Consider the following 16,734-nt stretch of genomic DNA (forward strand, 5'->3'; position numbering starts at 1 on the left):
CTGGCCAGGTCCTAAACTTCTGCAGGCCCCCTTGCTCCATTCTTCCCATGATTCTCCTTGTTTCCTGACCTCTGCCTCAGAGCCTGGACTCTGAATATCGCTCTGCACTTAGTAGGTGCTCAACTAGTATTTTTTCAATGAACTATATGCTCGTCACCTGTCTAGACCCAGACCCCGGCCTGCTCTCCTGGCCCCGCTGGTCTGAGGATGTGAGCTGTCCTGCCTCTTATCCATCCAGATCTTGTTCTGAATTCTCCTCATTTCATCATCTTCCACCCCTCTGTCCACATGGCCCTCTTGACCCACTAGCACTCGGGAATGACCCTCTGAGCTTTGATTAATTGGAGCCAGTGGATTACTGGACCCCTGACCAGACCCGTTGCTCTTCTAGGACCAGTCTGAATTCTCACAGCTTCAACACATCTTAAGGAGGAGGCGGGACACTGGTTTATATCTGCAAATAGCGACCGGCCACCTGTGAAGAGGCCCAGGCAACACAGAATCAAATGCCATTCCAGAAATGTCAACAGCCCCAGTGCAGGAGGCATGTTTACAATGCAGATCTAAGTCATTTAGAATTATCGATGTGCAGTCCAGACCCCAGAGCTGCTGGCTGTTTAATAGGGATCAATAAATAATTCCAGCACACAGCGGAATTAAAACTCTGTTTCGCCATCTGGGACTTTGTGTTCACGGCTGATTGGAAACCATCTACCTGATGGAATTCTGTTTCTCTCTGGCCTATTTTAAAGGAATTTCACACCATCCCAGAGCATGAAAGAAATAAAAGAAGACGTAAGAGAGAGTGAGGTTCAAGTGTGGTCTGCATGTGTAGGAGACGCTCTTGGATACAGCGCAGGAATTTGTTTTATTTTGTTCTGTTTGTGTAAATGGAACTCTTGATTTAGTGGCCCTCCAACCCCGGGATTCTGCCTTTTTTAGATGCTGTTTCATATTAATTATTAAACTCAATGCAATTTCAGGACAAATAAAAGGAGGTTACGGGGTTACATCTTTTACCAGTAAATATGTGGCTGAACAATTGCGCGTAAATTCAATTGTGGTAGCTCACATGACAGTTTTAATTCAATCAGGAATGCCGCCATTTTGAGGAACCCCATGGTAATTTCTTTTGTAAAGCCAAAAATCCTCTTAAAATATATAAACGATAATTATCCTTTATATTTTTGGTAAACACAAATTTCACATGGATACTCAGAATACTTTCTGTACCTCTCTCTAAGCACGCATTCCTTTCTGTTTGCTCTAACACTTGGGTGGCTGTTTGTTCCATTCTGGCTAGTCTATCACTGTTCCAGTCATGAGCCTTCCTGATACCTGAGTCCTATCAGCACCTGTCTCATGCCGTGAGCGATGTAGGCTTTGTCTTTGTTAAATGAGTGACTATCTGGAGTGTACAAAGGACATTGTTTATATAGCAGCCGGCACACATGTGCCTGTCTTTGCTACCAAGAGGTGACAACTGAAAAGATGAATCAACCTTGAAAAGGTTTTACTGTGCTCGGGGATGACAGATCCATCCATGATATTATCCAAATGACATCGCTCCGTATTTCTGAGGACCGCTGACATTTTCTCTCATAACGCCTCTCTCCATGTCATTGTCAGGAAAGGGATCTGATATTATCCAGAACAAGGGTTTCAATAAGTGTAACATTCTTTGAAGTCATTTGCCATTTCATTAGCTATAAGCACAAATGACCTGTAATGATTTCCTGCAATCTGGTCAGCCTGCTCTTTCTCACAACCTTCAATCATATCATGTGTGTGTCCTTTATGAAATTGAAAGCTTTTTTTTTTTAAGCTCCTTAAAGTCAAGGACTGTCTTAGGGTTTTTCTTTGTTTGAAGTTTTGTTTTTAATTACATAGATTATCATGGGTCTGTGTAAAATATAGGCACTCAGGAATACATTTGTGGGTTTTATTAAAAATAGACTATGAAGAAAACAACAATGGATGAGATTTTTAAAAAGATTTTTATTAAAATGTAGCTAACATACAATGTTATATTAGTTTCAGGTGTACACCAGAGTTATTCAACATTTATGTAAAGAAGTGATCACCATAGTTAAGTCCAGCAACCATCACACTATCACAATAGTATTGACTATAGTCACTTTTCCGTTGTCTGATATCTTAGACCACGCACTGGAGCCAGAGTCAACAGATCCAGATGACAGTGCTGATTTACCTATTATCTATTACAATATATAATATGTAGCAATAGTAATTATTATTACTGCTGCTCAAAAGCTCTTTGACCTTGAGAAGGTGACCAGTACACCGTCTCTGCTCATCTGTGTAGTGGGACATGAAGCAGGCCCACGGGGTTATTATGAACCGTCAGGGACCTATGTATATGGCGGGGCTGCACAAATTCAAACATGGGACAAGAAGTGGCCTCGCTGTAGTTGCAGCCGCTTTGATTCATTGTGGTGGCCTCAGCCAAGGGGCCGGCTGGCTGCTTTGGGATGAAACACACCACATAAGTTACACCAGAGTCTCAGGATCCCAGGTATCTAAAACCACAATTTGGAAACACTGAAGGCAGTGAATTTCTTTCTTTTTTCTGTCTTTTTTTTTTTTAAGATTTTTATTGGGGAATTGGGGGGATGGGAACAGCAGTGGGGAATTGGGGGAAGGGGAACAGACAAATTGCTGTCCCTTTGTTCTTCAGTCTAGTTGTGGAGGACGTTGCTTCACTGGCCCAAGTTGGCACCATCATTGCACTCTTTCTGGGCGAGGCAGATCAGTCACTGGCTTCTGGACGGCCGCTCTCTACGGCTGCTGGCCGCTCACGCTGGCTGCTGGCTACACACGGTAGCCCATGGCAACCCACTGCAGCAGGGTCTGCAGCCTACGCCGTCACCAGCGCCTCACGGCAGCCCTGCTCCAGGTTGAGCTGTTGTTCAGCATCTTAGCTGTAGAGGGCAGTGTCACTGGCCCGCATATGTGGGAACCGAACCAGGGCCCTCTGGCATCCCATGCCAGCTCTTAAGCAACGCGCCACTCGGCTGGCTTTTTTTTTTTTTTTTGATAGGCTAATTTTTCATTCCTACCTACTCCACTCCATGATAAATACCTGTAAACTTCCTTGAGCAAAATGAGATCTTATGGTGACTCAGATAAAATAAAAAATTGCATAATGTCTGTGACTTTTCCTGGAAGCTGTCTCATGCCAGCTGAACACTGGGGCTGTGTCCCAGACCCTCAGGACCAGGTGACGTTGAGGCTCAGCTACTGTTGAGTTCCCTGCTCCAAGCCCTGTGCAGTGTGGAGCAGTAGGAAGTCACCTTGAGAAAGACAGGCCTGCAAGTGAGCAAACCTTTAGGACTTTCTCTCAGAAAACCACCAGGACTTTCTCTCAGAAAACCATTAGGGCTTGCTCACCCATGGATTACCCGGAGGATACGAGTATGTATCCTCGTGGTGAAAGGAGGTCCCTAAATTTCCTATTGCAGCATGAAATAATTTGGCCAATTTCTTTGTTCGAAAACTACCTCACTCTGGCCTCCGGGTATTTCCTTCTTCCCTACTGGTAATCAGGGATTTGGTCCACTCGTCACCCAGGCTCCCTGCACTTTGAAAGAGGCACTTTGGAAAGGATCCTGCCCAGTCTTTCCAAGGAGCCCACAGTTACACCAAGTCTACAGGCGCACACATGCCCAACGTGTATTGGCATTTCTGATAGGGTTATCTCAGCAATTTATAAGACAGTGGAGCAAAACAATATATTTTCGGATTTGTTCTCTCTCCAAATCCAAGGAGGGTGACTCTTGGCTACTTAGAGAATCCAGAGTTCAATATGGAGATAAATAATGCAGTTTAAGCAATATATTGCCTATGAAGCCTTGTGTCATTATTATCCGTATAGCACAAAACGTGAAGGAGAAAAATACTTTCTTTTTTGCTCATTGCTTTAGGAATGAAATAACCCTAACGGCCTTTAATGAATGTCATCTTCTCCGAACACATCGTATCCACACACTTCTGAAGGATTCTGGAGTCGATTTACTGCTTTCTTGGAAAACCAGGGCATGACCTAGTTCATGTGATGTTGTTTGGATTTAGATGCATAGGAAGGAAAAATAATACTTTCCAATGCTAGAAGTCAGCCACCCGGATGTACAGTTTTGCTCTCTGTGTGATGAGATGGGAACGACACGTGGATTTGTCCAGTATGGTCTCTTGTGTGATTGAAAACGGCGGATATGTGGGTTTAAATTTTTCACAATGCAGGAAATGGCTATATTTGCAGTGATCACCATATGGGACAAAATTTGTGGCCCGCCGTGCATCCTCTTGGCCCGCCTCTTCTTCCAGCCATTGCTCCTGCAGCCAGCTTGGAGCAGATGGAACCTGGCAGCACCTCCCGGCTGCTACAGCATTTTGCTTGCTTTTGGACACCTCAGCATGGAACACTTGCAGAAGCCAGCCCAGCAGTCACACCGCATCACCTGAATGTGCAAGACAGTCAATGCCACAGGGTGCAACCCTCAGACAGTGGACAGTGGGAGCTGGTGAATCAATGCCCCTCCCACTTCCCCGTGCTCAGTCTACACATCTCACTAGGTGGTCCTGGTGGGATCAAGTCCCCTGTTACTCATCTGAGAGATAACCTGAGAATGCATCCCTATCAACTTTCCCTCCTTCCCTCTTTGACTCTCCCCAAACCCCTCATTCATGTTTTCTAGGAACCATTCCCCACATTAGAACATTCTGGAAACCAATTAAAGTAATAAGCTAGGCAAATATGTTAAGTTACCCATGATGGATTATCAAGAGACTCTTGGAGAAGTCCTCTAGTAGACTCCCTGCATCTAGCTGAGATCACAGCTAAGCAGTTGACCAAAGAGCCACTGTATTTTAAAAAAAGAAAGATTCTCTGAAAATCTTCTTTAGTATTTCCATTAGGTATTGAGATCTTCATTGCATATAAATTTTCCTGATTAGAAGGCGGGAGATACAGAGGCCTGGATGTTGGATGTAAGCCCTAGTGTCTATAACTGCAGGAGCCAATATATGGACTTACTGGATTTTGCTGTTTTCAGTAATGCTAGTTGTTTCAGAAGGGAGGTTCAGTGCCAATTTAGCTCTGTTTACATTTGGTCTCCTTCAAGTACACCTGACAAGTAGACCTGATGAATTATTCTCCTTGTTAGATATGCCATAAATTCAATATCAGTTGTAAACTTTTCACTGACTGACATTATTTAAGCACACTTGAAATAATAAAAGGGGAAGGAAATATATCTGAAAACATTTTTTTAAACTTGAAACAATTCAGGCATGCAAAAAAGCACAGAACATAAATTCTATGTCATACCATTGAGATGAGATAGTTATTAATACTTTATCTTCTTTGCTTTGAACCCATCATTTTGGTAAACAAAAATGGCATTTTTTTAATAAAGAAACTATTTCAGCTGAGCTAAAGCCTCACCCAACGTTCATCTCCTTCCTCTTCTCTCCATCCTAAAGGATAACTCGATTCAGAAATAAGCATGTATCATCCCCACATATTCTTTTGTACTTTTTCTGCACAAATGTTAGTCCCTATATTCTAGCTCTTGTTGCTGTTGAGTCTAGCTGAACTTCTTGCTTAAAAAAAAATTTTTTTTTCTGTCTTCTCTGTTTGATTATTTTTAAGATTTTCTCTTTGTCTTTGGGTTCTACAATTTCACTACAATACAACCTGATATTTAAGAAAACTGTATCAGGCTTGAGACCCATTGTGATGTACAAATCTGAGGATTAATGTCCAGGCTCATTTCTGTAAAAAGACCCTCTATTTTCTCCTGAAACATGGCCTCTTTCTCATGCCAGGTCACCCATTTCCTGAGGTGTTGGCACATGTGACAATCTCCATCTGACTGCCTACATACACACAGCTGAGGCTCATTTCCTCTCCCTGCACGTAAAGCCCAAGCCCCCTGGTCACCAAGAACCAGTGACCAACCATCTCTCAGCAAGACCATAGAATCAGCTCTGTATTTCAGTTTTCTTTTTTAATTCTGACTCTGGGAGCTTGGGGATTCAATGATGCTATTAAAATTATTGTTATATTTTATCCAGTTTTCTCTATGTTAAAAGGGAGAGGAATTTTTTTAAATTAAATTTTATTATGAGTTTCAGGTGTACAAAACAACATAATGATTAGACATTTACACCCTTCACAAGTTAGTACAATGCCATTGACTATATTCTCTACGCTGTACTTTACACCCCATGACTATATCTATCTATATCTATCTGTAATTATAGTTGACGTTCAGTATTATTTTATATTAATTTCAGGTGTACAGCACAGTGGTTAGGCATTTATAACCTATGAAATGATCCCCCCCATAAGTCTCCAGTACCCATCTGACACCCTACATAGTCTTTACAACATTATTAATTATATTCCCCATACTGTATTTCACATCCCCGTGACTATTTTGTGACTACCAATTTGTACTTCACCTTTTTCACCAATCCCCCTCCATCTAGCAAACACAAGTTTGTTCTCTGTGTCTATGAGTCTACTTCTGTTTTGTTTGCTTGTTTATTCTGTTCTTTGATTCCACATATAAGTGAGATCATATGGCATTTGTCTTTCTCAGTCTGACTTATTTCACTTAGCATAATGTTCTCCAGGTCCATCCATTTTGTTGCAAATCATAAGATTTCATTCTTTTTTATGGCAGAGTAATACTCCATTGTATAAACATGAGACAATTTCTTTATTCAATTGTCTATTGATGGGTATTTTTGTTGTTTCCATATCTTGGCTACTGTGAATAGCGCTGCAGTAAACATAGGGGTGCATATATTGTTTTGAATTAGTGGTTTGGATTTCTTTGAATAAATACCCAGAGTGGAATTGCTGGATCATAAGGTAGTTCTATTTTTAATTTTTTGAGGAAACTCCCTACTGTTTTCCATAGGGGCTGCACCAATTTGCAACCCCACCAACAATGCATGAGGGTTCCCTTTTCTCCACATCCTTGCCAGCACTGGTTGCTTGTAGATTTAATGATGATGGCCATTCTTACAGGAGTGGGGTGGTATCTCATTGTGGTTTTTATTTGTACTTGGGAAAGGGATTTTTTTTTATTTTGCTGAAGCTAGAAGGCCAGGATAACATATCCTAAAATATATCTTCTTGTGAACTCTTTTCTACCACAGGATATATTGATGACTCTACCCGAGTCTTAATAAAATGCAATAGCTCGGAAGTCAGAGGTTTAGGAGTACCTTGGAGACAGTATTTGCTGACCCACTGGATATAGATTATGAATATAAATGGTGGCATTTAAGTCAAGGCATCCATCAGTCACCTCCCTGCAGATTTTCCAAAGGGACCTTCCCTTAGAGTCTACAGTAAACTTAAGACAGTGACTAGAGGTGATATGAGGTTTGATCCCAGAAATTGCTGAATGGCCGGTTGTGGAGGTGGGGTGGGGGTGGGGGAGGAGGAAAAGGGTGAGGACGACAAGAGGGCCCCTGACATGCAGAAGTTTCTTTCCTGACAAACCCCCAAGTTGCTTTATGAACTCTGACAATTTTTTGTGTCAGGACTGATGCTGGGCTAGGAAATCAGCTACAGGGTACAGCAGTCCAGAAAGTTCCAGGTCAGGAACTTCTCTTGACATCCTTATTGCTGTGTTCCAGTGGCAATCGCAGTGCCTAAGAAAGGGAGATGTTGGATCAGTACTTGCTGAATGAACAGATAATCTAGTACTTTTCCATCGGCTGAAGTGCTCGGGCTAGGAAGAGTGTGGCAGCAGAAAACAAGGGCAAGTTCAAGGCAGATTTACAGGGAATCCAAAAACACCATTGTTTTCAAGGCTCTTTACTTGGACCTACTCATGTGTGGACAGGATCATATGTTTTGTGTAAAATTTGAATTTGTTAAAGCTAATGTCTTTTTTCCCTTCGGAATCCCCCTTTTCCTCCCCCCCACACTTCCCTTGGTGCCAGGTGACGTCAGAATATCATGGACATTTTTGGGATGCAGAGAAGGGGAATTGGGTTGTGGATCTATTTTGTTTGGGTTTCATAGGCTATAATTACGTATCTTCTCTGCATAGTTAAGCTCTTGCTCCCGGTTTCGGTGTCAGCATGCTCCCCAGAAACCCGCCTAGACGCCCCGGGCGCCCGCGCAGTCTGCGGCGTGGGACCCGATGGTGCGGACAGAACGCGAAGTGCCCAACGGGCAGCACGTGCGGTGGGGAGAGAAACGAGGTCGGCCCTGAATGGAGCTGGAGGCTGGCTGGTCTGTGGAACGTTCTTTCCATTCTATGACGTAAATAGTGTCCCTGGAGGAGATTTTCATCAGCATGCCTGTGCTCATACAGCAAAGCCATCAACAGCCAGTCCGCCCATGTGTGAAGTCTCTTGTGCACCCCAGTTATCAAAAAGAAAACGGTCAATGCTGCTGGAGGAGAGGCTGCAAGAGCTTTCTGTTCTCCCTGTAGAAAGTGATACGACAAAATTGTCACCACGTGTAGTGGTCATCAAAGAGAAGGCGGCCCCAAAACGCAGGGAAAAATATTGGAGAGCTTTCTTTTTCTGGATGTTGTGGTGATGGTGTGGCATTTTTTTCAGCTTTTGAAACTTGTAATTAGTTGTCATTTTTTTGTCTCATCATTTCATATTCATTCACTTCAGTGTCAGATTTTGTACTTGTAACTTTGTATTCCTTGTCTTTAAAGTGACTCCCTAAACAAGTATGAGCAGCACGCCCACCCTTTGCTCCTTCTCTAGCTGAAGCTGGGAGATAGACCCCAGGAATCTTACTGAACCCAAGCATCCCTCACCCTGTCCCGCCTTGCGCTGGGGCCTGAGCGGCAGGCCGCAGCCTCTTGGAGGTGCAAGCCCATCAGGGACTCAGGGACGGGGGAGGCCAGACACCCAAGGCCATCTCTCCCGCCAGGACTGACACGGGGCTTTTGGGTCGCACATTCCTTCCTCTCCTCCTGTCTCCGGGCTTTTGAGAATGAGGCAGAAGTGGTGGGCAGCGCTGACGGCGTCAAACCTGCATGAACATATGGTTTGTTATCCGGATAGGGACGCCGTGGGTGCAAGGGGAACTATTCATAATTTGCCAGGACTGTTCTGGACGAGCTGATCTGGGCTCAAACCTTGGCTCTGCCTCTGCCATATTGATAGAGGGGTAAATTGTATCTATAACCATCTATATACGTACAGTAATACCTTGGTTTGCGAGCACGATTCATTCCTGAAACAAACTACTCGTATTGCAAGACATCACTCGTTTACCACGTTAAAATGTATTAGAAATGTTTGCTCGTCTTGCGGGACACTCGCAAACCATGTTACTCGCAATCCAAGGTTTTACTGTATATCCTTAAGGAGAGCGAGAGATCTATATATACCTACGTAGACATAGATATCATCTTATCATCTATCTAATCAGTCCACAATCCACAAACTTGGATATGTAAGAAATATCCCCTTTTCTCTGAACCACTAACTTTCCTTTCAAGCTCCCCATCAGTGCAGGCAGAGGCTACTTGACCTCATTTTTTTTGAAATATTGCATTGGCCTCAGGATTCTGTGCAGCATCAGGCTGTCCCCAGAAGTCACCTCTGAGAGTCCTGTCCTGGAACCTGACCAGTTGGTCCCTCACAAGGCTCTCTGTTGCTTCCATGTGCGACTAAGGCCAGAGCTTCCCAGGCCGCCTGCGTCCGCTTTCCTTGGAGATGCTGTCTCCCTGTGGCACTGCTGGGAAGCTGTGGCAGGCTCTCCCTCTCTGGGGACCCAGGGTCCTCATTTTCTAGTATGTAAGAAATCCTTCTCTCTTTTAATTCCAGCGAAGGCATCCATCGAAGCCTGCAAATATGGTTTCATTTCTCTAAAAGTCATATAAATTCCCCTAAGGACTTTGCTCTTGGAAACCTCAAAATCACAGAGAATTAAAGTCAACTTTTGCTCTCTCCTGCCACATTGTGCTGGCTGAAAGGAGAAATATGAAGGAAAATAAACTCTCCAGGCTGTCCTGGACACCTGGCGCCTGCCCTGTGGAAGGGGTTATATAAGTGATAGGCCCTTTTTCCTGGAAATGGTGCCACTGTCACTAGGACATCTTGGTTTAGCTGAAACCACTGGAAGTCTTTCTGTGGGCAGATGGGAAATAAGCAAAATATTACCGTGAAGCAATAGAGCTGGGAGATTTCTGGGACTAGCAGCTTCAGGAAGAATAACACAAATGGGAGTGTCTGAGGGAACAGGAAGAGGCAGAATTACTGCAAAAATAGCAAAATATGTTTCTGCCACAAATCTGGGGGAAGAAAGAAAAGAACACAATGTTGGGAGGTCAGAGAAGGCAGACTAATAATTGCAGGAAGATACCTTAGAGATCAGCTAGTCCAATCCCTGACCCCTTACGGAAACTGAGGCTTCAGTTGATCATTTGCCTAAAACTAAAATTACATTTAGTTTAGTTGCAGGATTTCTAACCCCACGTAGCTTTCTGCTACGATTATATGTGACTCAAGCCTCTACTTCTGTGAAATGGAACTAGTATTTCTTATCTATAGTTCTGGGTTGCTGTGAGGATTAAATGAGGACCTATCACAGTGTCAGCACACAGCAGTTGCTAGTTTTAGACGGATGATATTAAAATTGTTTGGTAGGAACACAATATTTACTCTGCAAGTATGGCTTGGTTTCTAGTCCTCCCAATACAATTCATTTTGATGAACTAGAAATCATGACAAATACCGTATTTTCTCTTTTTTAAAAAAGAACACATCAAAGGTTTTATTTACCTCGTTAATGAGGGAACCAATCAGATGTTAAAACCAATGCAAAGGAAAATGCAGAGGACAGACATACACACGCGAGGATGCTAACAGATGCACAAATGGCCGCTCCCATGGCACGAGTCAGGCTGCGTCTTCACCTGACATTGCATTTCTCCCTCTCCTCTGTAACAGCTTTATTGAGATATAATTTACATACTTATTTTATATAGGTATAGATGATATCAGTTATAATTTAACCATTTAAAGTACACAATTTAATGGTTTTTAGTATAGTTACAGTTGTGTGACCATCAGTTTTAAATATTTTCATCACTCCCAAAGAAACCCTGTACCCTTTCATTGTAAACCCACAATGTTCCCATTCCCCCGCCCCAGCCCCAGCCAACCACTAGTCTGTTTGTTTCTATAAGATTGTCTATTCTGGACATTTCACATAAATGGACTCATAATACGTGGCCTTGTGTGACTGGCTTCGTTTACTCAGCATAATGCTTTCAAGTGTTATCCATATTGTAGCACGTATTAGTACTTCATTTTTATAGCTCAAAATATTCTATTGTATGGTTCATATTCTCTTACTAGCTTTTATTGTGCTCTTTTTCTTGAGAAGTAAACTGTGGAAACTCTGAAGTCTAATGGGTCAGAATGTTCTATTTCTCCCCAATAGAGCAGATACTTGAGAGTAATGTCAATTTCCCCATTCAAGCCATGGGCTCCAATATCCTTGGATTCTGGTTCTTCTTCTGAAATTTATACAGTAATACCTTGGTTTGCGAGCATAATTTGTTAGGGAAACAAACTACTCGTATTGCAAGACGTCACTCATTTACCAAGTTAAAATATATTAGAAATGTTTGCTCGTCTTGCGGAACAGTCACAAACCCAGTTACTCTCAATCCAAGGTTTTACTGTATTTGCTTCCAAACAGGTTAGCACAACCTGGTTACAAGTATTTCCCATTCAGGAAACTAGCCAGTTTTCCGCTTGGCAGGCAGAGAGGACACATCCATGAACCCCGTCTCTGAAAAAATAGCATAAAAAAACAAATGAGTTCCCAGAGATCACCAGCCTGATGTGACGGCCTGAGGTCTGGTCCGGGAGGACTTGCTTAGAAATGTCAAAAGAAAATAAGGCAGCCTCATTGCCTCTTACCCTCCCAGCTGTTCTCACATAGTAATTAAAATTGAAGGAGGCTTTCTTTTGCTAGACCTTGGAAAATGGTGTATAAATGGTTTTTGGCAACGTGATGAAGTATCACCAACTCAGATGGTAGAAGAAAAAAAATGTACAACCTCCATATACAGTTCCAGAAACACTTTATTTAAAAATGGAGTTGTAAATGCATAACAAAATAACATAAGTAATAAATGTAACAAAAATAAATAAGGAGAATAATGTATTCATAAAAAATAAAAATAACATAGTAAAAGGCCAAATGTTTATAATTAAACAAAACCGTGTAAACACTTAAACAATAATGTAAGTAGAGTAGATGCTAATATTTTCCTAAATAACTCCTTACCTTTCACTTCCATGTGGATGTTATCAGTACCCAAATATTAAATAAAAGGGAAAAATGGTGATCATTTTGCTTGACTTTTTTTTTCAAATAGATTGACCCTGTTTTAATGTTTCATTTATTCCTTCAAAACATTTGTATCTTTCCATTCATGTTCTTTAAAACCTTTTTTTCAGTCTTACTTTATTAGCTAGAATGGGGAATTTAGCTTTACAAGGAGAATAATTAATTTAACTTTTTTTTTTTAAATTTAAAGAAATATATGAGATCCAGTATACAACAGACTTTTGTTTTTACATCTCTACAAAGAGTTCTTTTTGAGTCTTTATTAACTGGCCCAACAGTACAGGATTTTAAAAATCCTGTAACGTTTTGAAGTGTACAGAGTTACTTTCTTAAAACAAATATAGCACAGGATTATTGCTGAAATATTAAAGACCATTTCATAAATTTGCAAGGCTGCAGTTTTAACCTTTATAGACTGATGGGGTCAGGGGGAAAATCCAAGTCTACTAATCATATTTAACTGAATTAAGATTCACCCAAATTATAGTGTTCTGGAAACACAAAGATAATTACTTTCTTTTTAAACTTATCCAAATGTGACCTTACTGGAAAGAGAAAAAGCAAGTTTATCATAGGTATTTTTCACAGGCTTCCCGTTTAGTTGCACAGACCTAACGCCTTTGTCATCTTGCAGGGTTCTTACAAATGAGTCAGACAGACAGGATTTACTACTGGGTCCTACAGGGAAACACACAGAAGCAATTCACTGCTTGGGAGTGAAACTATCAACTAATCTTAGCCTACTGGATCTCCAAGTCTCCTAATGAAGAAAAATTTACCTTCATGATCATTTCAAGGGAATTTTTTTTTTCCAACTGTCACATATAAACTTGGGAACACAGGAAAACAATATACATGTTCTTAGTTTTAAAAATATACTCCACTTAAACTATCCGTCTAGTTTCATCTTTCTAGTTATCATTTGCCCTAAAATGAGAGACAAAATCTTACTTCCATAAAAAAAGAAAATTGAAAAAAGTGCCAAATTCATCTTTTCGAAAGTGGAGTAAAACACTGTGGGGTTAAAACAAATACAGTATTATCAATCTCCTATGTACAAAAAAAGACGGTTAGTCCTTATTGATATATAGATATGTCCACCTACCACTCCCAGCAAATCTTAGTGCAAACATAATAGTTCATCTTAGTAAACCCCAAGACAATTTACGTAGCAACAAAGTTATATAAATCACATATATGTTGGAAAATTTTAGAACACAAGACTGACTGTTTTGAAAGGTCAGTTTGAGTGTAGAGAGTAATATGTCATTGTATCCAATGGTAATGAGTACTAATAGAAATCCTATTTTTGAGAAGCAAATATAAGTGTTTAACAAATCTGTACAGATGAAGAGAGAGTCCATTTCAGGGAGCAGCTTGGCACAGGAGACATGGGGGTCTGAAAATGGTGGGTATTTAGTTTGCTTGTAGGTCACAGCATGGCTTAAAAACAAAAACAAAAACACAAAAATCTATGAAGGGAAAGAATGCAAGTATATAATTCAATTTGAAAATCATAAAACCACAAGGGGTGAAATTGCCACAATCTGCTTTTTCCTATATGTGCATCAAGTGGTTATCTAAATGGCTTGAAAGGATGACTATGACACCACGTTATAGGAAAAAAATAAATAAATAAAATTAAGAAGCCAGAGATAACAAGATTGTACTTGACCAAGCTGTCGTGTTTTGCACAAGTCAACACTATGCTGCTGCTGATATTCCTAGTCATTCCACAGGTAATTATTTTCTAACAATCAAGAGAGAGAGTCATTCATGTACTGCAACATCCTCCTCTTCCCCGTCAGGGTTGAACCTATTGAAATGTATACTGAAATCAGCCTCAGATTCTGTGTTCTCAAATTCAGCTGAGACTGAGGTAGCAGCAGGATGAAGGACCCTAGCTTCTGGCTGGCACAGTGTTGGTGTCTGACCCGGGCTGCTGTGGTTATTCACAGGGCTGGACTTCTGCTTGGGCGGAGACGGCAGCATGGCGCTGGGAAATCCCATGTTGTTCAGAGCCTCCAACGTTCCATCTGGATCAATCATAGCATTGATTGCTGAAGGGAAAAAAGGAACGGGGGAACAGAGATGGAATGGTCAATGCGGTCGTTGCTCATGACTTGGATAATATTTTGGCTACAGAGGCTTGTATCTGATGCTTAATTTTGGCTAATCCTTTCCATGCTGTTTTTTTGAAAACCCCACTTTCAGTAATACTGGGGCTGATCTATAGACTATAGAGACCTGGCTGCTTGCTCTGCTGCTCTGAAAAGCTCACTTCTGGGCATTTCAGAGCCTGTTGGAAGACTGGGATTTGGAGACATGGAATTCAGCAAAGATCTTTTTGAAATCTGCTTTCATTATTGTGAGAGGATAAGTGAAAATAATGGTTATCATTTCATTCAACACTCCTAGCCATATTTATCACTCAGTTAACGGGGGATTAGTTGCTATGATGGGGTTCAGAGTAATATGAGACTGGGGAAGCCACACGAGTTATCAGCACACTCCGGGTGCTACCACAGCATGCTGTCATTCATCCTGGTGAGAGAAGGACACCAGCCATGTACAAGTGCGTATGCGCCACTAGCCATGGCAGCCCCAGCGGGCCAAAGCGACTACCTCCTTGCGAGGGGCCAAGTAAGACCACTTTTCAATCCAAAAACATCTCTGAGTGGATGAGGGAAAATCTTCAGCAGTGATTTTCAACTTGGCATTGTGTAGAGTGGGGATTTGGGAGAAGAAAGCATCATAGATTTAAGAATCACCTAAGCGGTCCTTTTGCAGTACACCCCCACAGGACCAGCTAACAAGCACGTTAGCAAGTCACCTTTACTCAAGGGGGTATATGCAAACCCTCAGGAGTGTGGAAGCTGAATAATGGTGACAAATCACTTAGCCAGGACTAACATATGATGCTTGTGATAAAAACCGAGTAGAATTAGCAGTTCACTCTGGAATCTGCTTGTTGTAGCACCCCAGACTTCTGGGTCAAGACATACACAAGGCATTAATGCAGGATTAAGATAGGACACAAAAACAATGATGCTGTCAAGGTTTAGGAGGCAAACAGTCTTTCTTCCCTCCCTCCTCTTCTGGTCCCTATGGCCAATATGCATGCATTTCTTGCTGTGCATCCAAAGAGATACTATCTGTGTTAGAATACAAGCTCTTTTGGGTTACACCACAAATGTAATTTAAGAACTGTCAAATCAAATAAGTAATGCTAATTGTCAATAAGCATTTTCAGCTACATACACATATTTTAATACATTTTTTATATATTCTTTGTGTGTGTGTGTGTATTAGGTAATATATATAATACTGTGAGTTAGTTTATAACATCTAGCCATATGCCCAAGATTTCATATTATTGTTTTATTATTTATATTGGGTTTAAAACTTCTTCTTTATGGGTAATTTGGATATGTAGAACTCTATATTTTATCCATATGTCATTTAACTGTTTTTAGAACATTTAATCAAATAATGTTCTAATAATAAGAATATCTGAAGAAATACCACTTAGAATGCACTTGTCCTACCCTGTTAGCTCTTTCTGTTTCATTCAGTAGTAAATTTACCTTGTAGCTGCTTTTCAACGCTTTTCAGCTCCTGTAAGATAGAAGAAATCTCCTGCAGGGAAAACAATGGCAAAAATTAGCTTACTTTATGTAAAACATTTTTATTGGATAAGCAATGACTCATCTTACTGGGAATACTTAACATTATCTACATGGTGCTATATTTATAGCAAAATATTTCAGGATATGGAATAATTATGATATCTAGTAAACAAGATTCCAATTTTAAGATCTTTAAATGTTGAAATGGAATTACTTTTTTAATGAGATAATGACAAAAGATGAAAAGCTCATAACAATACTACGGTATAAGAAAAGATTTTGAAATATGTGTATTGATTACCCTTGCAACAACTTTGCAAAGTGCCTAAGGATTTTCTTGGAAAAATGTATAAAGTGCCAAGCTCAGTTTTAGGGTGACTCAATGACTAATGAAAATTGATACAAATTCTTGAGAAGGCAAGCAGACTATGGAGCAAATGGAAATGACTCATGTCAACTTATATTTGAGTTTGGCTCTTATTTCAAAGTTGCCTATTTATGATGTGTAATTATTATAAGAACAAGAATGTATAATAGCGAGAAACATAAAAGGTTTTTCCTCATACTCTCTGCAACTTTGAAGCAATCAACATTGTAAACCCCTGTCAAAGACAGTTGAAGGCGTAAAATTTCCCAAATTTGGGGACTTATATCTTCCTTTAAAAATGTAAATCAAAAAACAGTTAAAAAATTAGCATATCATTCCCTTAAAATAAAACCCAG

At 40.8% G+C, this 16,734-nt stretch overlaps 1 protein-coding gene across 12 annotated transcripts in view; it reads right to left on the reverse strand.

Moving 5' to 3' along the window:
* Window positions 1–12,099: 12,099 nt before the first annotated feature.
* Window positions 12,100–16,734, reverse strand: part of CEP170 (centrosomal protein 170) — a 111,327-nt gene continuing 106,692 nt past the window's right edge. For 11 of the 12 annotated variants that reach the window (XM_019647561.1, XM_019647570.1, XM_019647569.1 and 8 more), the window contains 2 exons: window positions 15,970–16,021; window positions 12,100–14,442 (listed from right to left, as the gene is read on the reverse strand). In XM_019647561.1, the coding sequence (XP_019503106.1) occupies window positions 14,153–14,442; window positions 15,970–16,021 (342 nt within the window). In that variant the 3' untranslated portion in view covers window positions 12,100–14,152. The remainder of the gene's footprint in view (window positions 14,443–15,969; window positions 16,022–16,734) is intronic. The other variant, XM_019647567.1, reaches the window with a different exon arrangement.

Source organism: Hipposideros armiger, unplaced genomic scaffold (genome assembly GCF_001890085.2).
Source record: "Hipposideros armiger isolate ML-2016 unplaced genomic scaffold, ASM189008v1 scaffold_113, whole genome shotgun sequence".
Taxonomy (NCBI): Eukaryota; Metazoa; Chordata; class Mammalia; order Chiroptera; family Hipposideridae; genus Hipposideros; species Hipposideros armiger.